Here is a 22,211-nt window from a genome sequence, read left to right as displayed (position 1 = left end):
GTTTTCACATTAAAAGTATTTATAAAAAGCCCAGCACCAAAGAGGAAAGATATTTTATAATTTCAACAATACATTCAGGCAAGTTGGATTTTCTTAGATTGGAAACTGCATTATAGATTTAGGACATCTACCAGATTCTCAGATAAAAGAAAATTAGAACCAAAAATAAAGATTTTTTTCTGCAGCTAGAAGTTGTAATGCAGTTTTCTATTTCAGGCATGATACTGCTAAATGCTTGTGAAAGCAAGTAATCATCAACAAATGATTAAGTTCAGAATATTTCGACTTATTACATTGATCACTTATCTGGAGTAGGATATCAGCACCAGAGTAACCAAATCTGCTAATTTTACCAAATTGTGCACCCGAGTAAAAAAAAGTACTGAACAGACTGGAGAAGTAGTCATGTGGCATCTAATTAATTCTGACAACTGTACAGTAATACACATGATAGATAATCAGAACAAAAACAAAGAGAATTTAAGAGTCCTCCTGACTCCTTCCTCAACTTTACAATGGATTCAGAAACTACCATTCTGAAATACTCTGTGACATCAGAACAACCACATTGGTTTAGAACTGAAATTGCATTAGGAACAATTTACAGGCTAAGTAAAGCAGATTTCCCTCTCAAAGGATGTTAGTTACTTACTTTTATTTAAAAGCCAAATCAGATTGCTTAATGGCAACACGAGTGAATCTGCAGATGCTGAAAATAACTAAAAACACAAAATGCTGGCAGAACTCAGCAGGCCAGGCAGCATCCAAGGGAAGAGATAATGACGACATTAAGGGTTTCGGCCCGAAACGTTGTCATTACCTCCTCCCATAGATGCTGTCTGGCCTGCTGAGTTCTGCCAGCATTTTGTGTTTTTATCAGATTGCTTAATATTTGTTTTACTTCTGTCAACTATTTATTTATTTTAAATTGAATTAATGTTCTCAGTTATCATGGTGGCATTTGAATTACTTCTAAGGATCTCAGACCTGACCAATGACTAGCTGCCTGATCTGCTGAGTTTCGAGCATTTTTGTTCTAGATATTAGATCAGGCCTCTGGTTACTGGTTTAATTGTGTACTGGATGCCACAAAGATGAAAGCATGGTTCCAACAACTCAAAGCCTGGTCCAGGCTTGCAAAGAACAATGTCTGTGCTGAACATTTTTTTTATTACTAAGGGCCACAAAGATCATCCAGGGTCAGCCAGCATTCTTTAAAACCTCCATGATCTATTTATTTATTTATTTTTAAAAGACTTCTCAAACTGTGATGGATATTCACTTTCCAGGGCCTGAGAGGCTTATTGCTAAACTCAACTTTCTAGCACAGTGGCATGACCTTTCCAAAGGGTCAGAGTTGTTGGTGACAGTTAAACTTTTAACTAATATTCTTTGCTCAGCTTCTTGTTGTAAGCAAGAATAATTCTCATGTTCTTAATGTAAATTGCAATCAGTTTGAAGTTGGATGCATAGTTTTGTAATGTTACAGAATATAGGCAGATAGCTCACAGCAGTTGGCTGCCTGCTAAAAGATTTGCTTTGCAAAATTAAGTGACCAAGAGACTTCTTGTCTGCATTAACCAAATGCAAGACAATGGGGTTATGTCACTTAGTACATCAAACATGGTTACAAGTTGGGATGATTGTGTACTCAGAGGATCAGCTCTCATAGCATTAATTGTGGATGTTTAGGATCTCTGTTGCCAGAAGCTTTAAAGACCATCTGTATGAGTTACTTTGTCCCAGCAAAGGAAGGTATCTGGAAAAAAAAATCATATGCAGATGATGTCATTTAGTAGAAAATAGTATAAATATCACATGCACTGGGGATTGTTAGGAATGATGAGGAGAATTGACAGAAAGAACTAGAATTCATTCCTCAACCTTCAGTTTCTGCGATGGATGACCCATTCACCTGTAACTTGTTGGTATATTCTTCTAGTTCTTAAGAATTGTACCTGTGTTTGGAAATCCTTAATAGTTTGTAAATCTTTTGTAATTCGTAAATCTTTTATAAATTGGAAATTCTCTGGGAGTTAAATGTAAGTCAAGAACTATTTGCCTAAATTTAAATGTATATAATAAAAAATAAAATAACTGTTTCAACTACTTCATTAGCTGGAAGCATCTCCTCCTTGGTGGGGAGGGGGTGCACCACTCAAGCAGTGAATATTAGCAGCTAAAACCTCACCACAGAGGCTAGACAGGGAAGTTAGTCCTTGAAGAGTAGGTGAATACAGTATAACCCCCACTATAGTGAGGGTACCCTTAGATATCTAGAATCAGAAAGGGCTTAAAATCATTTGAGTTTAGGGCTTTGTGGACAGGGAACCCAATACTATCACAAAACTTCCCTGCTACTTTCAACGAACTCTGTCCTTCACTCTCTAAATCTGTTCTTGCACCCCTATTGTTTACCCCGTTATCCTTCCTACTAAAATGTAACACTTCACATCTTTACCATTAAATTTTATTTAGTTCTTATCCTCACAGCGTGTATACGTCTCCTCACAGTTCACAAAACCTCCTTGTTACCTCTAAATATGGGGAATGTAGGGCACAATTTCTAGATCAAGTCATTAGCAAAACAATTAGAAGTAGCGATTTAGGTATATGGTGACATACATGTACTTTAATAATAAATTTACTTTGAACTTTGAGGTACTGGCCATTGGAGAAAATGCTTGTCTTCCCCCAGTCTGAAAAGCATTTTCTCATGGCTATATTATTTCCTGTTACTTTGCCACTTTCTACCAAACCTGCCTCAGACTCCTTTATTTCATAATTTTCAATTTTAACAAATGCATGTGGCACCTGATCAAATTATTTTTAGAAACTCATGTACACTATATTAACCACATTTCCTTCACTGAAGCTTTCTATTACTTCAGCAAAAGAATTTGCTCATGTTACTTAGAGAAAGCTAGCAAGAATTTAAAGGCAAATTGTGTCTAAGTAACATGTCCAAATGACTACTGCTTCCATTCCTGTTTATTTATTTATTAAGGGTCATACTGATCAGCCAAACTCATCGGCAATCTGAGGGGCATATCTATATTGTGCATTTGGCCCATATCCCCCCATTCCTTCATTATCTATGTACCTGTCCAAATGCTTTTTTGAATGCTGTGACGATACCCTACCCCCATTACTTCTTCTGGCAGCTTATTCCACATACCCACCACCCTGTGTGTAAAACATGCCCCTCAAATCTCCCTTAACTCTTTCCTTCTCATCTTAAACCTATGTCCTCTACACTATCCTAACCTGAGAAAAAAGACCACCCCCATAATTTTTTTTTTTTTTTTTTTTTATAAACCTCTATATGGTCACCCCTCAGCTTCCTGCACTCCAGTGAGAATAATTTCAGCCTATCAAATCTTTCCTCGCAAATAAAGATCTCCATTCCAAGCAATATCCTGGTGAAACACTTCTGTACTCTTTCTAATGGTACCATATACATTCTATCACGTGGTGACTAAACTACACACTGTGCAGCCTAACCAATGTCCCAATTATTACAGTCAATACCCCAGCCTATGAAGGCAAGAAGAAAACAATATCTTTCACTATCCAATCAGCCTGCATTGCCATTGTCAGGGAATCATGAACTTGCTTCCCAATGTCATTCTGTATATTAATGCTAAGGTTCCTGCCAGTTACTGTACACGTCCAACCAATATTAGATGACCCAAAATACATTACCTCATACTTGCTTGGATTAAATCTCATTTGCCACCTCTTTGCCCAACTTTCCAACCAATCTATTTTCCTCTGTATCCTTGGGCAACCACTGTAGATACTACAACTCTACAAATATTTGCATCATCAGATCACAGACAGTCATTACTATGTAACAATTAAAGTCCTAGCACCAATCCCAATCACTGACTTCCAGTCAGTAAAAACCCTCAACCACTACCCTCTGCTTCCCATCACTAAGCCTATTTTGGATCCAGTTTCTAGATTGTCCTCTACAAGGAAAACAACTCATCAGTGATACCAATGTAGATGGAGAGACCGTTTCGCTGAACACCTACACTCCGTGCCAGAAGAAGCAGGATCTCTCAGTGGCCACCCATTTTAATTCCACGTTCCATTCTGATACTTCAATCCATGGCCTCCTCTACTGTCGCAATGAGGCCACACTTAGGCTGGAGGAACAATACCTTATATTCCGTCTGGGTAGCCTCCAACTTCCAGTAATGCTCCCCCTTCACCATTCCCCATCCTCTTTTCCCTCTCTCACATCTCCTTGCCTGCCCATCGCCTCCCTCCTTTGCTTTCTGCTAGGGCCTTCTGTTCTCTGCTATCAGACTCCCCCTTCTCCAAACCTGTATCTCTTTCACCAATCAACTTCCTGGCTCTTTACTTCATCCTTCCCCCTCTCAGTTTCACCTATCACCTTGCGTTTTTCTCTCTCCCCTACCCCCACCCTTTAACTCTACACCTCATATTTTTTCTCCAGTCCTGCTGATCATTGACTGTGCTTTTTTCCCCCCCATAGATGCTGCTTGGCCTGCTGAGTTCTTCCAGCATTTTGTGTGTGTTTCTCTGTCAAGATTAATTTCACTACCTTGTGGTTACTAGCTTTACCTCTACACCTATACTCAAACATTTTCAAACTGCCAACCTGCAAACAATCCATTTATTCTTGCTGTTCATTAACACGTTATCACTAAGTTACTACTTCAATTCCACAAAGCTATTCTTGGGTGATGATCTCTTCAGGTCATTTTTATTTTTAGTAGCATATGAAAACAAATTTATATTTTAGGATCAGTTACTTATTGCGTTTTGAAATCTGTATCAGGGCATGTTAAATCTACTGCAACAGAGGAAGGAATCAAGTGCATTCTCTGCTCCATAGAGATGTCACTTCAACTATGGAAACAATGATGGTAACAACTAGGTCTGATTCCACCTGCATGTAGATGATGGGAAAGGTTAATAACCCATTGCTCTATCCATGAGCACCCAACTCAATTAATACTACAGCACTGTTAGACTATCACCGAGCCATTTCACTTCAGTCGAAAAGTTAACTCTGCCTGGGATAAAACCTGTAAAGCTTGAAAACATTATGTATATCCTTCTTTGAAGGGAAGAAAATCCTGAAAGAAATATATTTTTTACAATTTCTGATGCTCCACTAACTTCAAAATGTGAAAACTTTATTATTTATTAATATTACAAAAGCTGTAGCCTACCTGAATATTCTTTTCACACTCAGTTTGCTGATGAAGAACAAGTTCACTTTCCAACACAAATTTTTTCCCACACTTATCACATATCTGCATTCGACTGTGAGTGACAGTCATGTGTTTTTCAAGATACCAACGATTATTGAAGACTCTGGGACATTTTTCACAGGTGAGATTCTGCTTTTCTTCAATCTGCTTTTCTTTCTGTGTTGGAGATCTAGAAATCTTAATATTTTTCTTTCTCTGTTCAGGCAGCTGAATCCTTGTACTTCCTCTTAAAAAAGTTGTTTCTGTTGTTTGCAATCTGGTTATTTCCTTAGGTTTGCCTTGTTTGATATCTTCTATTTCTTCATCATGTCCACCATCTTCTATGTCAACATCATCATCCTCATCATCATCACCCCCTTCATTTTCTGCATCACTTGAATCAACCATGGCTGATTTTTCAGAATGTGAAGCTACACCTTCTGTCCCTTTGGACACATGTAAAGTCTGATTATTAAGGTTCACTTCAACAATGATTTGCTCCTGATTATAGGAGTCTTGATCATCTGAGTCAGAGTCATCTGCATCTCCTCCCATTCCAGTAATTCCTTTACTGTCTTCATAAAATGTTTGTTCTCTTGTTTTCAAATACCGTTTTGCCATTGTATTCTCAGCTTTCACCAGATAGGGTTTATTCCCTTCTCCAGGGCAAATCTTGGTTGATAAATCAAGTTCTCTGTCAGCATTGCTATAAACTTGAGGGGGGATCTGGGAGCCCTCCTGGGCCATTCCAGCAACAAATGGAGAGTTGTTAATCAGATTCTTGCAAGAGCTGACAACATTATTCACTTGAAGGTCCCTAACTAACGTTGCCACCTCCTGTTTATCATATGCATTCACATTAAGTCTAGATGTATAAGCATAGGATCTGCCTGAAGGTTGCCGACGTTAAGATCACAGTAATAAGTTCAAACTGCTGCAACCACTTGATCTGTGTGAAGATAATATAAAGAACCAGCTGAAAGTAGTCAGCACTATTTTGTTAGAAATAAATGACTGTCTCATATTAATGTTGTCATCACAGAGATGAGGCTCAAACACGTGCTGCTCTGTTTGTCCATCAAACATGTGCAACGAAAACTGATATTCTCCTGTAGAGGGTACCCAAAGGGAAGATAGAAATATATTCAATCTTTAGCTGCAATAAGAAGAAACAAAATTCTTGTTACCTGAAAAATCAGTAAAATTATTACAATTGGAATTTTGACAATAAATATAAGAATGTGAAAAAAACAGCTTACAACCAAGTAATGACTTGAAGATACAGCACGTCTCGTCAAATACCGTACCTATAGCTCCATCTCTAATTATCACATAAGGGTTGCTGGTTTGCAGTAAACCAATTTCTTTTAATACTTGTTGTACAAGTCAATCCCATTAGTTTCAAAAGCATACAGCATCTCCAAGTTAATGGGCACAATTCCATCATACCAGATACTTTTAGTTTAATGCAATGAAGTTAATTAATCTACCACAATAATAAAGCAAATGGAAATTCCTTCAATACATTAATAACAAATGCCATAATTTGTTTTAGAAGGATAAAAATCAAATATGTTCATCTTGCACCACTGAAGCCTGCAAAATTGGAAGGCTAGGAACTCAAAATTAACATTGACACTTTCTCAAATGTATGACACAGAAACCAATAGTATTGCAGAGGTTAACCATTATTCACTTCATCAAAAGGAGCATGAACTTTTGGATAATTTCGGTATATACATGTCTGATGAGGGAGAAGGAGAAGATGAGGGTGGGCATTAATTTTTAGCACAAACATCATTAACAAAAATATATATCCAATTCCTGATGCCAATTTTAAGCCCTTAATTTTAGCACAATATAATAAATACATCTAACTACAGAACAAAATTTCAGAAGAAAGCTTCATCTCTAATGTGGGGGTGTCGTGGGAAAATTCCTTTACATATTCCATTTCAACAAAATCAGGCCCCATACCTTGTAGATCGCATCGAAGGAAGACAGTAATGACAATGGATAGCAGCAAAATTTACAAATCCTCAAGTGTTGGATCACATGGAATAGGGCAAACAGGTATGAAGAAAAATAGCATTCCAGATTACATTAACCTTTAATGACAAAACATCTACTTAAGCAAGATTCTTTAAAGAAAATGATACAGAACCAATTGCAGTTTAAGTCTGCCAAGGAAATTATTGCAGTGTTTAACCATCCTAGTTATAAGCACTTTAAATGAATACATTAAAATTCAGGTGATTGCACTGGCAGTAATTTATATAATGACTATTTACTAAAATAGTGGGATGATTCAGTCCAATTGCACAAATTCCTTAATCAACAGTTACCTGCAAGTGGTATTTTTTTTTAAATAGACATTATAGCTCTTGAAATGGATAAGAATCAGGAACCATGATCACAAAATAGCTGCAAAAAAAATGTAACTAGAAACTACAAATTATTGAAGCTAAATTGCTAATTGTTGTGACCAAGCAAGCATCCTGCTGACTGGAGTCTCACACAGATTTCCAGCTACTCCCATTTATGTCGATTGTGGCTCAATTGCAAGTGCTCATTAATCTTACTGTTAGGTTGTGCATTTCTCGTCCCACTCTATAGATTTGACACAATCATGATTGGTAGTCTACTACTGAGTAAAAGGAGTTCTGAATTAAAGATGACATTAAATCAATGGTACCATTGCCTCTCAAATACAAATCAACACTATTATACAACCTTACCACTTTAAAGAAAGTTCACCTAATCTCAGACCAAAACAGAATTACCATACCGCTTTTTGTGGTGACTGATTATGTATAAACAGACTGTTACATTTCTTTTTACATTGTCTACCCATCAAGAATCTCTGAATTGCTGTAAAACATTTTGCCATGTCCCAAGGACATTAGAACCTACAGATTTTATTTTGGGTTCCAATTTTTTTCCTAGTGTTAGGATTACTAAAAAAGCAGAATAAAAGTTTAAAGAACTGATTTGTGAACTGTAAATGCATAATCAATAGCTCTAGGAAGGCACAATTCTCCGCTATTCTAACTGAACTACTGTACAGAACCATTCTTTATTCCACAAATAGGATAAAAGTAGTGGAAACTGCAGAACACCAAATTGATGATAACCTTAATACTGATGTGAAGAGATTAGGATTTAAGCATTTACATGAGAAAGCGGAAGACATTGAACAGCAGGCAATTGGCTACACTGTTTTTTAACAGTTATCGTGCAAAATATGAGCATCACTGGCAAGGCCAGCAATTATTGTTCATCATCAGCTGCCCATGATAGTGAAGAGCCATCTTCTTGAACTGTTTCAATTGTTATTTATGATGAAGTTGTTTGGTAGAGAATTCCAGAATTGAGATGAAGGAATAGATTATCTATTTCCAAGCAAAAATAATGTGCAACTTTAAGGGATGTCCCCGGGCTATGATTTTACTTTGTTTTGGTTGCCGCTGTCTTTGGTGTTCAGCGTCTTAGGTTTGGGAAGTGTGGCAGGAGTGGCCTAGGCCAGTGGTTCTCAACATGGGCCCCCAGGGTGCCTTGCCAGATTTTGTAGCAGGCATAAATAAATGTAATTTAATTTTGGAACCACAGAATTTGCATATATAATAGCATTTAAAAATATTTGCTTACAAAATTAAATCCAGATTGGGTGGTGGATTCATTTGGGGTGAATGTGGATGATGTTGACACCACATTAAAAGAATGTTTCATTGACCTCTGTGCAGAGTGATAGAACAGCTCAAGCAAACTTCAAACGCAGCAAGCAAAATTCCTGGATAACTAGTGATATTCAAAATAAGTTTCCACAACTCTGGGAGAAAGCAAAGTTTTTTTAATTGGAATCTTATCTTGTCGAATGTGGTTTTAGTTAAGCTCTTCACCTGCCATCAAAAGATTGCAACCATCTTGATGTTGTGAAAAGAGGTCATCTTTGCTTATCTTTAACCAAGTTGCAAACAGATATTCAAAAGCTCACGAGTTTGCATCAGACGCAGGATCTCACTAAGTACCCAAAGTAATAACGTTAAGTGTTTTTTTTGTTGTTGGTTGGAAGACAATTATATATATTATAAATAAAGTATCCTATTCAGAGCTATTATTATATAATAATAATAATAATTTTTCCATTTACACCAGTAACATTATACTTAACATGTAATACCTAAAATCTGTTAAAATACAAATATTGACTATTAGAATATTTAGTACAGTTGATAAAAAAAATTTAGCAACTAATGGAGACTTTGGAGGGTGGGGTCCACAAAAGTAAATATACTTTCCTGGTTTTATTATTCATGTAATTAACTGTCCAAAATCCAAGACCTTTTATTCAGGTCTCCTGCATATCTCCAATTTCCAGTGCCCATTACTCATCACATTACCTTTATTATTTGTATAGGCCAACACATTGCAATTCCCTGCATGAACCCCATGCATTTTTCATCCCAGTAAGACAATCCTTACAATGTACATCCAAGATTTTTCTCCTTATCTCAATAATCCGAGGTACATTTTTGCATCAGGACTTCATTAACAATCCAACTATGAATTTTCTAAGGAACACTTACTTTGTTAAAGATAACTAAAATAATTTGCCTTACAAATTAATTTTGATACTGAAAATAGATAGCAGAACATTCAAACTTTACTATCGAGTCTTTTGATTGTTCAAACCACCTGCTGGAATGCATATCACTGCAAACATCACGAGCATCAATTTGAGTTCAACTATTCCATTTAGATTTAATTGATTGATTGGAAATACAGCACAGAATAGGCCCTTCAAGCCACGGCAACCAGCAGTCCCCTGATTTAATCCTGGCCTAATCATGGGACAATTTACAATGACCAATTAACCTACCAAACCCGTAGGTCTTTGGACTGTGCGAGAGAACCCAACGACAGGGACAACGTACAAACTCCTTACAGGCAGCAGCAGTAATTGAATCCAGGTCGCTTGCACTATAAAAGCATTGTGCTAACCACCACACTACTGTTCTGCCCTAATATGACTATCTGTCAAAATTTTGAAATCAAACCAATTCAGTTGTACAATGGGTTTATGTTCAATTATGCAATGAAAACCATTCCTGCCCTCAATACCCAAAAATTCTGGTATAGCAAAGGAATTAATTTTCCAAATCAGAGCCAAGGTTATACTTAGAGCAGAGTCTAAGTTACAGGCAGATAGGTTCAATCCACTACAATATAAATTTGGAGGAAATAGTTCAACCTAAGCCATCTGGTACTAAACCAGAAAGTATCCAACCAGCACCACTTTAGGAAGGAGATAGTGGGTCTTGATTATTAATACTGATCTCCTTATATTTTGAAAGTCATGATTCAGTTCTCAAATACGTACATACTATCCTACACACAGCAAAACAACTGACCACCATTGAACTCAAATGGTATTAAAAAATGTAAGCAATCATGTCAGTGTTTCCAGAATTCATTTGTTGCTACAGGTGCAGAAGATGTACTACAGCAAACTTCAACTCTAATGTGTATACCCTATATTTAAATAGGCACATTTCAATGCATAGATTGATACTAACTGCTTCTGTACTAATACAGCCATTCAATTTTCAAAAACAACATATTTCCCAAAATCATTTCTTTTTACATAAAACTTATCTATGTGTCTAGCTCATCTACAAGTTTTAAAAGATTTTTTTTGAAATAGGATCATCAGTTTTTAGTTCTTCCTCAGGTTATCCTATCGTTAGCCATTACTATGTGGACTTCATTTCTTTCTTTCTTCATGTCTTGTATCCAGGTAAATAACAATATCCAAATATTGCACAAATAACTTTTATTCTGAATGTGAGCTACAGAAATATAAAGCTCAATTTTCCACTCTTCAAAAACCGAATGAATGGTATTTTTCAAACATGAACCAATATGCTATTAATAAAGGAAGATGCAAAAACTTGATATGCACATCAGCTTTTTTTCTTACAATACAACTTATCTCTATCTGTAGGGCAAACAGGACACCAATTGAAATTTAAAAATCAACTGTTCTATTACCTAGCCCATTACAGGAAATATAGTAGGTTAACTCTGACAAGTCGACCTTTGGATAATATAAGCTTCCCAGTCATTTGAAACTATAAAGAAACAGAAGGTTATCCAAGTTATCAGATCAGCAATAATATTATCAGTTTAGAGTTATCAATTTAAAAAATTAGTCTGCATGGCTCTTAAATTTCCATGAATAACATTTAGCCAAACCAAAGTGCTTTGAGTGGCTGGTTCTGGATCACATTAAATCCTATCTTTCTGTTACATTGGACCCTTTCCAATTTGCATATCACTCAAATCAGTCCAGCGATGATGCCATAGCCTCTGCACTCCACTGTGTCCTGTCTCACCTGGAAAGTGGTGCCTCATACACCAGGATGCTGTTTATCAACTTCAGCTCGGCATTTAATACAATCATTCCTCAGAAGTTCATGGGTAAACTGTCCTCATTGGGTCTCAACACCTCTCTCTGTATCTGGATCTTGGACTTTTTGACAGAAAGATCACAGTCAGTCCCTGCTAGCAGAAATATCTCTAGATCCATTACGCTGAGCATGGTGCTCCCCCCCCCCCCCCCCGCCCAACCCCAGGGCTGCGTGTTCAGCTTGCTTCTGTTCACTCTCCTAATGCATGACTGTATTACTAGATCCAGTTTAAATCAAATCATCAAGTTCGCCTATAACACAACAGTGGTTGGCCTCAACAACGACAAGACGTTGTACAGAGAGGAGATAGAGCAGCTGGTAGAATGGTGCAAGCACAACAGTTTTAATGTGGACAAGATTAAAGAGGTGATTGTGGACTTTAGGAGTATGCATGCTGACCATTCACTACACATTAACAGCTTCTCCATGGGGAGAGTTAGAAGCTCCAAGTTTCTGGGAGTGCATGTACATAATGGATGACCTCACCTGGTCCCTCAACACCACTTCTCTGGTCAAGAAAGCACAGAAGCGTTTCCACTTCACAAGGAGATTGAGACAAGTGAGGCTTAATTCTAACTTTTCTCCCTCAACTGGAGCACTATCAAGTGTCCTGACTACTGTTTGGTACGGGAATCGCAAGGCATCTACCTGCAAGTTCCTACAAAAGATTGCAAGAATTGCTGAGATCATTGGGGTCTCTCTTCTACCCAGAGTGATGCATATACAGGGCCCTTAGCATTGTGAATGATCCTCCTCCCATCAACCTAACAACCCCTCTGAACCACTACCATGAGGTAGGACAAAAACTGTTAAGATGGGAAACAGTTTATTTCCCCAGGCCATAAAACCACCCAGGTCTCCTCACACAAGAGCTAGTAGTGTTACAGTGTTTACATTTTAACTTGTGTTGCAAATGCACATTATTATGGGCGCCATGCTACAGTAGTGGTGAGTGCGACGCTATTACAGCTCATACTGGAGCTCAGAGTTCAATTCCAGCACTATCTCCCTCCTGCTGTCTGGGAAAAGGCTCTCATGGCCAGACTACGTAACAGTTTCTTCCCCCAAGTTATCAGACCCCTCAATACCCGAAGCCTGGACTGACACCTTGTCTTACTATCCTGTTTATTATTTATTGTAATGCCTGCATTGTTTTTGTGCACTTTATGCAGTCCAGTGTAGGTCTGTGGTCAGAGTAGCTTTCTCTGTGTTGTTTTTTTTTATTACGTAGTTCAGTCTAGTTTTTTGTACTGTGTCATGTAACACCATGGTCCTGAAAAACATTGTCTCATTTTTACTATGCACTGTACCAGCAGTTATGGTCGAAATGACAATAAAAGTTGACTTGACTTGATCTGCAAGGAGTCTCTACATTCACTCTGTGGAATGCATAGGTTTTCCCCAGGTATGCCAATTTCCTCCTACAGTCCAAAAACATACCTGGTAGGTCCAATTGGTCATTGCAAACTAGGTGACATAGGTTTGGAAGGTGCTGAATCTTTGTGAATAGAGCTAAGAAACTGCAAGGGTAAAAACTCCCATAACTTATGGAAGTTATATACAGACCCCCAAATAGTAGTAAGGATATAACAGGAGATACAAAATGCATGCCAAAAGGGTAATGTTACAATAGTCATAAGGGGTTCAATATGCACGTAGACTGGGAAAATCAGGTTGATGCTGCATCCCAAGAGGGGAGATATCTAGATTGCCTACGAGATGGCTTATTAGATCAGTTAGTGGTTGAGCCCACTATAGGATCAGCTATTCTCGATTGGGGTGTCATGCAATACACCAAAATTGATTAGACAGCTTAAGGTAAAGGAACCCTTATGAGATAGTGATCATAATATGATCAAATTCACCCAGAAACTTGAGGAGAGGCTAAAGTCAGATGTATTAGTATTACAGTGAAGTAAAGGGAATTACAGAGGCATGAGAGAGGAATTGCCCAAAATTGATTGGAAAAGAACACTTGCAGGGATGACAGCAGAATAACAATGGCTGGAATTTCTGGAAGCAATTTGGAAAGCACAGGATATATACAATCCAAAGAGGAAGAAGTATTCTAAAGGCAAGATAACACAACCATGGCTGACAAGAGAAATCAAAGCCAACATAAAAGCCCAAAGAGAGGGCATATAATACAGCAATGATTATTGGGAAGTTAGAGGATTGGGAAACTTTTAAAAACCAACAGAAGGCAAAGAAGTCATTAAGAAGGTAAAGATGGAACATAAAAGTAAGCTCACCAATAATATTAAAGAGATAACAAACATTTCTTTTTATATAAAGTGTAAAAGAGAGGCAAGAGTAGATATTGGACCACTGGAAAGTGATGCTGCACAGGTAGTAATGGGGGACAAGGAAATGGCAGATGAACTGAATGAGTATTTTGCATGTCTTCACTGTGGAAGACATGAGCAGTATAGGGGAATTTCCAGAGTGTCAGGGATCAGAAGTGTGTGAAGTTGCCATTACTAGGGAAAAATTTCTAGGGAAACTTTCTTGGGATCCAAGGAGACCTTGCTTTGTGGATCCAGAATTGGCTTGCCCACAGAAGGCAAAGGGTGGTTGTAAATGGTTCATATTCTACATGGAGGACGGTCACCAGTGGTATTCCGCAGGGACGTGTCCAGGGACCCCTCCTCTTTGGGATTTTTATAAATGACCTGGATGAGGAAGTAGAAGGGTGGGTTAGTAAGTTTGCTGATGACATAAAAGTTGGGGGTGTTCTGGATAGTCTGGAGGGTTGTCAAAGGTTCAGCGGGACATCGATAGGATGTAGAACTGGGCTGAAAACTGGCAGATGGAATTCACCCCAGACAAGTGTGAAGTGGTTCATTTCGGTAGGTCAAATTTGAAGACAGAATATAATATTAAGACTCTCAGCAGCATGGAGAATCAGCTAGATCTTGGGGTTCATACCCACAAGACACTCAAAGCTGCTGGACAGGTTGACAGTGTTGTTAGGTGTATGGTGTGATGGCCTTCATCAACCACGGGATTGAGTTCAAGAGCCATGAGGTAATGCTACAGCTATACAAGACCTTATTTGGACCCCACTTGAAGTACTGTGTTTCGTTGTTCACAGGAAGGATGTGGATACTATAGAGAGAGTGCAGAGGAGATGTACAAGGATGTTGCCTGGATTGGAGAGCATTCCTTATGAGAAAAGGTTGAGTGAACTCGGCCTTTTCTCCTTGGAGCGATGGAGGATGAGAGGTGACCTGATAGAGGTGAATAAGATGATGAGAGGCATTGACCGTGTGGATAGTCAGGGGCTTTTTTCCCAGGGCTGAAATGGCTAGCATGAGAGGGCACAGTTTAAGGTGCTTGGAAGTAAGTACAAGGGGCAAAGTCTGTGGATGATATGAAGGTGGGTGGAGGGGCAAGTTGTTATGAGGAAGTAGAGAGGCTACAGAAGGACTCTGATTAGGAGAAAAGGTAAAGAACTGGCAGATGAAATACAGTGTTGGGAAGTGTATGGTCATGCACTTTATTAGAAGAAATAAAAGGATTGACTATTTTCTAAATGGAGAGAAAATATAAAATAAACTGAGGTATAAAGGGACTTGAGTCCTTGTGCAGGATTCCCTAAAAGTTAATTTTCAGGTTGAGTCTGTGGTGAGGAAGGCAAATGCAATGTTAGCATTCATTTCAAGAGGACAAGAATATTAAAGCAAGGATGTAATGTTGAGGTTTTATAAAGCACTGGTGAGCCTCACTTGGAGTATTGTGAGCAGTTCTGGGCTCCTTATCTTAGGAAGGATGTGCTGACACTGGAGAGCATTAAAATGCGGTTCATAAAAATGATTCCAGGATTGAACAATTTGTCATATGAAGAGTATTTGATGGCTCTGGGCCTGTATTCACAAGAATTCAGAAGAATGAGGGGTGACCTAATTGAAACCTATCAATTGTTGAATGGTCTTGATAGAGTGGATGTGGAGAGGATATTTCATGTGGTGGGAGAGTCTAGGACCAGCGTACACAGCCTCAGAATAGAGGGGCATCCTTTTAGAACAGAGATGAGGAGGAATTTCTTTAGTCAGAGAATAGTGAATCTGTGGAATTTGTTGCCACAGGAGGCTGTGGAGGCCAAGTCTTCACAAGACAGAGGTTGACAAATTCTTGATTGGTCAAGGCACGAAGGGATATGGGGAGAAGGCAGGAGATTAGAGCTGAGAAGAAAAAACTGGATCAGCCATGATCCAGTTGGAGCAGACTCAATGGGCCAAATAGCCTAATTCTGCTCCTGTATCTTATGGTCCAACTTCTGCCTTGTTAATAGTGAATGTGTTCCTGTTGAGTTTCTGGTCTTATGGTCTAAATTGTCCTGTGATTGGGTTAGGTTAAAATCAGGGATGTTGGGGGACGTGTCTTGAAGGGCTGGAAGGGACTACTCTGTGCTGCATCTTTAAATAAATAACATTTTGTTACAGAAATGAAATGTGAAGATGATATGTGGCCAGTTCAGAGTAAAGCAGCTTATCGAGGTTGTGAACAACTTGGTCTTGACTAATACTGGGACATACAAGAGACAAAAGTTGGAGGCAAAGCATTGTTGCTTGTGTGAAGTTCAAAGATATCAACTCTGAACTTGCCAAAGTTAACAGGAGATAATAGGTTGATCATATGAGCAGGAAAAACTCGGTATACATGGAGAAAGAAGAGAAAATTGTCAATTCAGGATTACGTCAGGATATAACTTGTAACCGATGTAACTTGAATGGCTTGTTTATTAGTCATAGTCAGTTCTGTGAAGAATAAGGGCTCATAATTTGTTTGCCGATAACAGTAGGCATGAATTGAACAGTGATGGTCAAGCAGCAAAATTACACTCAAGAGAAAATCTGCAGATGATGGAAATCCAAACAACACACAACAAATGCTGGAGGAACTCAGCAGGCCAGGTAGCACCTATGGAAAAGTATAGTCAATGTTTTGGGCCGAGACCCTTCATCTGTAAGAAATATGGTCCTTAAGTGCTGCTGAAACTACACAATATGGTTGTTAAGTGCTGTTGAATTGTCATCTCCTGATCTTGTGATTTAGTGGAAAACAAAGAACAAATTAGTACATTTTTTCACATGTTTATGTAATCTGTATTTACATGTTAAATTTGATCAAATACAAAAAAATGTGTAATTACAAAGTTCAGGCAAAAATGAGACACCATAACCAGACCAGGATTTAGCAGCAAACAAAGTCTGGCATTCAGTCTACTTATTTCAATTTCCTTAAAATATAGAATATCATGTAGATTGTACGGTACAGAAACAAACAACATAACCTATAAAAATAGCAACACACACAAAATGCTGGTCTCAGCCCGAAATGTCGACAGTGCTTCTTCCTATAGATGCTGCCTGTGTTCCACTAGCATTTTGTGTGTGGCTTGAATTTCCAGCATCTGCAGATTTCCTCGAGTTTGCGAACCTATAAAGATAATTAGTTTCTCCTGATAATTTTATTCTCACAATGCTCTTACCAATCAGTCTTTTAGTCTTTTGAAAGGAGTTTTACAAAGGTATTACAATCTGAATTATTAATTAAATACATTAGAGTTTTGAAAAGAAAATTAAAACAGGAGAGGATTGATGGACATGGAATAAAATTACCTTCATCTCAATTTAAAAATTGAAACAATGCACTTCTGATTTCAGATGCTTATTGACATTGAGATGTTTATTAATTGCTTTTATAGGCATGTTCAATGTTAACTTATCTGCAAAAAGAACATAGTTTTATAATAGATGTGTTCCAAAAAGAAAAATCACAAGATAGAACTTGGCGATACTCTCTTGGCGGCACTAGATGGAGATGATCATATTTTGGTTCTGCTCCGGTCATTTTTCAATTTCCTTATCACCCTTTTATTATATATATCAAAGTGTTTTTAACACCTGTTTGAATTCTAAATTTTAATCGACGGAAAGGACTTCCAGAACAAGAAAGGCATTAGCCGAAGGCAAGGAAATCAGTAATGGAAACGGGAAGAAGGAAGGTGCTTTCGAACAACCTAAACAGCCTCAACTTACTTTGCAGGCTATCTCGAATTTATTGGATGAAAAACTCGACAAGAAATTCGCTGCTTTGGAAGTAATGTTAAAGGAGTACAAAGGTAAACTGATAGCACTTGAAAAAGTGAACGAAAAACAGCAATGGCAAATTTCAGAGCTTACTGAAGCTGGGAAACAGAGATTCCAGACGGAATTCTTTGGAAAAGAAATTAAATTCAACTACTCGTACATTGGAGAAGTATAAAGCCAAGATTATTGATTTGGAGAGTCATAGTCACAGACAGAATTTGCGAATAACAGGACTCAGTGAAGACATTGAGAGCGGGGTCCTTACTAAATTTTTTTCTCAATTCTTAATGGAAGTCTTTGGCTCGGGGGTCTTCTCTTCTCCTCCGGTACTCGACCGTGTGCATTGGGCATTAAGACCAAAACCGTCGAAAGAGCTGAAACTGTGCCCTGCGATTCTTCGATTTCACTATGTGAGTATTAAGGAGCACTTAATTCGAATTGCTCGTCAGAAAGGAATTATTGAACATCAAAATCTTAAGTTCCGTCTGGTTGAAGATTATTGTCCTGAGGTAATGCAAGAAAGATTGCATTTTAAATCGGTGATATCAGAATTATATCAAAGGAATCTCTGACCGGCTCTGCTATACCCACCTCGCTTAAGAGTTGTTTTACCCAATAAATCATTTAAATCCATGGAGGATGCAGAACAATTTCTTGAGGAACATTATTTGAGCTCGGATGTTTAATAAATTTACTGTTCCTTTATGTTAGTTAATAAGCAGCGTATAGATTCGGACATTTTAAGTTTGTAGAGCTCTGCCCTTGGGCTGATTCTTCTGGTATTTTGTTTTGGCTTACGGAGGTTTTTTATGTTTCTATGTTAAAGCTCCCTTTTCCTTTATTATTTTTAATTGTTTGTTTTAGAAAATTATTAAGACTCTGACTTGGCGATTATTTGTTCTTTTCTTGAAATATTATTAAGATTGTATTCTGTTTCATTTTTTAAGACCTTGTCTTTTAAAATGGTCTGAAAGGGTTGTTTCTTTTCCCCCACTTGTGTCTGGTATTCCTTTTGCAATATTTTGACTATAGGTGTTTTTTTAAATTTTTTTAAATTTGGAGACTTGCTGTTGAGAGATGGGGGTTGGGCGGTTCTTAGATAGTTTTCTGGCTGCCTACGGGGCTTTGGGGCTTTGTGGGAGGGTTTTGGGGCTATTTTTAGTTCAGTATTTTTCATTTGGGCTGATTTGAAACTACAAAAATGTCTGTATTGTTGTAACATCCAGTTCCTCTTTAAACTTTTTTCCTCTTCCCGATTCATGAGTTTCCTATGCAAAATGGTTAACCCTTTACATACCAGGTGGTTTATATAAGGAAAGTGGATAATACTATTAACTTTGTTTCATGGAACACCAATGGCTTGAATCATCCAATTGAATGGAAGAAGATTTTTAAAGTTTTTCATAGCTTGCTCAGATTATTTTTGTGCAGGAGACTCATGAGGAAGGAGGATAATAAGTTTTTTTTAGGTTTTGGAAAGGACAACAGTTTCATTCAAACTCATCGACCAAAGTGAAAGGCGTTTCCATTTTTATAAACCCTTCGATCTCATTTGTTCATTATGATACAATCTCAGACCCATATGGTAGATTTCTATTAATTACTGGTTTACTTTATGACCAAAAAGTAGTTTTGGTTAATGTTTATGCACCAAATACTGACTATCCTGAATTCTTTAAGCATTTATTTGCATCTCTTCCAATTTAAATATGTTAATAATGGGTGGAGATTTTAATTGTTGTTTGAATCCTATGATAGATAGGTCTGCACCCAATCAGGTACTTCCAAACAAATCTGCTACTTTTATTAATTTCCTTTTAGTTGATTTGGGAATTTTTTAAAAATTTGGAGATTTTTACATCCTAATAATAAAGAGTTCTCTTTCTTTTCTCATGTATATCATAATTAGTCTAGAATCGATTACTTCTTTATTGATTCTCAACTAGTTTCATCTGTTACTGCCTGTGAGTATGATGCAATTGCCATTTCCGATCATGTGCCTTTGAAATTATCAATTAAATTAAGTGATGTAACTTTTAGTACTAGACAATGGCGGTTCAATTCTATTTTGCTTCAGGATTTAAATTTTGTTAATTTCATTAAAGAACGGATTGCACTTTTCTTTTTATCTAACTCAACGCAAGAAATTTCCAGTGGGATATTGTGGGACACCTTTAAAGTATATATCCACGGGCAAATTATTTCATACTCTGCTGGATTGAAAAAACGAATTAATAGTGAAATACATACATTGGTTGATAAGATTAAAGAAATTGATAAAATATATTCTATTGCTCCCAATTTGGAGCTTTATAAAGAGAGAGTTGAACTTCAGATGCAACATAGCTTGTTATTAACATTCCTGATTGAAAATCAATTACTTAAAACTAAGAGTCGTGTGTGTGTATATATATATAGTGATAAATTGGGTAAATTATAGGCTAACCAATTGAAAGCTGAATAAAGTTCATAGACGGGATGGTATTTTGACGGTTGACCATGATGAAATTAATAAATCTTTTCAAGAATTTTAAACCAATTTATATCAATCAGAATTTCCTGATGATCCTACCATAATGCATGAATTTTTAAGGAAACTGAATATTCTGAAATTACCAGCTGATGAATGTTTAGCACTAGATGCACCCATTACCGAAGAGGAAATAAAGAAAGCAATATTTTCAATGAACTTTGGTAAAGCACCTGGCCCGGATGGGCATACAGCTGAATTTTTAAAATCCTTTTCAGACTTACTTTCTCCCTGGTTATGTAGAATTTTTAAAGAAGCTTTATTTGTAGGTAAATTACCACAATCCTTTTATGAAGCATCTATTTTTTTCCCCTAAAAAAGACACAGATCCCACTGAATGTGCATCATGCAGACCTATATCTTTGTTGAATGTGGATTGTAAAGTCTTTTCCAAAATATTAGCAATTAGATTAGAGAAGGTACTGCCACAAATTGTCTCCGAGGATCAGAGAGGATTTATTAAAAATCATTATTCACATTTTAATGTTAGGAGGTTAATGAACATTGTATATACTACTTCTTCTAATACTCCAGAATGTGTTATTTTGCTTGATGCCAAGAAGGCATTTGACAGACTTGAATGGGAATATCTATTTAATATACTTGAGAAATTTAATTTTAGCCCAAAATTTATATCTTGGATTCAATTGATATATCATACACCTTTGGCTGCTGTATTTACTAATAATCAGAGATCCCCTTTTTTTTAGGCTTTTTCTAGGTACTAGATAGGGCTGCCCTTTAAGCCCTTTACTATTTGATATTGCCTTGGAGCCCTTGGCAGTCACTCCATGATTCACCCAATATATTTGACATTATTCGTGGGAATGGGACGCATAAAGTATCACTATATGCAGATGACCTGTTACTATATATTTCCAACCCAGAAAAATCCATTCCTGCAGTAATAACACTACTTGCACAGTTTAGTAGTTTCTCTGGTTATAAATTGAATCTTAACAAGAGTGTGCTTATCCTATTAAATATGCAAGTTCCAATTTATAGTCAATCACCATTTAGATTGGTTACTGATTATTTTATTTATTTGGGGGTTAAAATTACTAAGAAGCATAAAGATCTATTTAAAATTAATTTTTTACCCTTAATTGATCATGTTAAACAACTGTTTACTAAATGGTTGCCAAGGTCCTTATCTTTGATTGATCAAATTAATGTTATTAAGATGATTATTTTACCTAAATTTCTGTATCTATTTCAGGCAGTATCAATTTTCATCCCTAAATTTTTTTTGATATTATTGATTCTAAAATTGCTGCATCTATATGGCAGAATAGAAATCCTAGGTTAAGTAAGAAATATCTACAGAAGTTAAAAAAGGAAGGTGGTTTGGCTTTGCCAAATCTTAGATTTTATTATTGGGCAATTAATAATTGATATTTAACGTTTTGGACACAAGAGTTGGATGAAACTCAATGTCCACAATGGACGAACCTCTAGCGGGAGTCTGTACAGGGGTTTTCATTGGCTTCTATTTTAGGAGTTGCGCTTCCCTTCACACTTACTAAATTGAATAAACAAATGATAAATCCTATAATTAATCATACAATATGAATATGGTTTCAATTTCATAAATTTTTTGGATTGAATAAATTTATTCTGTCAAGTTCTACTACATCTAATTTTTTCTTTCAACCATATAGAATTGATCAAGCTTTTCTCTTATGGAAAACAAAGGGAATAACATTTTTATGATTTATTCATGGATGACTGTTTCATGTCTTTTGAACATTTGTCTAATAAATATAATTTGCCTAGATCGCACTTTTTTAAAAAAAGATATTTACAGATTAGAAATTTTCTGAACGCTACTTTAGTTACCTTTCCGATTTTGCATCAAGTTGAACTTACAGAAACAATATTAAGC

General features: G+C 36.9%; 1 protein-coding gene across 1 annotated transcript in view; it reads right to left on the bottom strand.

Moving 5' to 3' along the window:
- Positions 1-22,211, bottom strand: part of LOC140741479 (zinc finger protein 652-like) — a 157,109-nt gene that overhangs the window by 101,939 nt on the left and 32,959 nt on the right. Inside the window, 3 exon segments of the mRNA XM_073071720.1 lie at positions 5,211-6,108; positions 6,110-6,191; positions 6,194-6,340. Of these exon segments, the coding sequence (XP_072927821.1) occupies positions 5,211-6,108; positions 6,110-6,191; positions 6,194-6,340 (1,127 nt within the window).

The sequence above is a fragment of the Hemitrygon akajei genome, chromosome 18 (genome assembly GCF_048418815.1).
Source record: "Hemitrygon akajei chromosome 18, sHemAka1.3, whole genome shotgun sequence".
NCBI lineage: Eukaryota > Metazoa > Chordata > Chondrichthyes > Myliobatiformes > Dasyatidae > Hemitrygon > Hemitrygon akajei.
The sequence above is the reverse complement of the archived record's forward strand: the minus strand, read 5'-3'. Positions and strand labels throughout refer to the sequence as shown.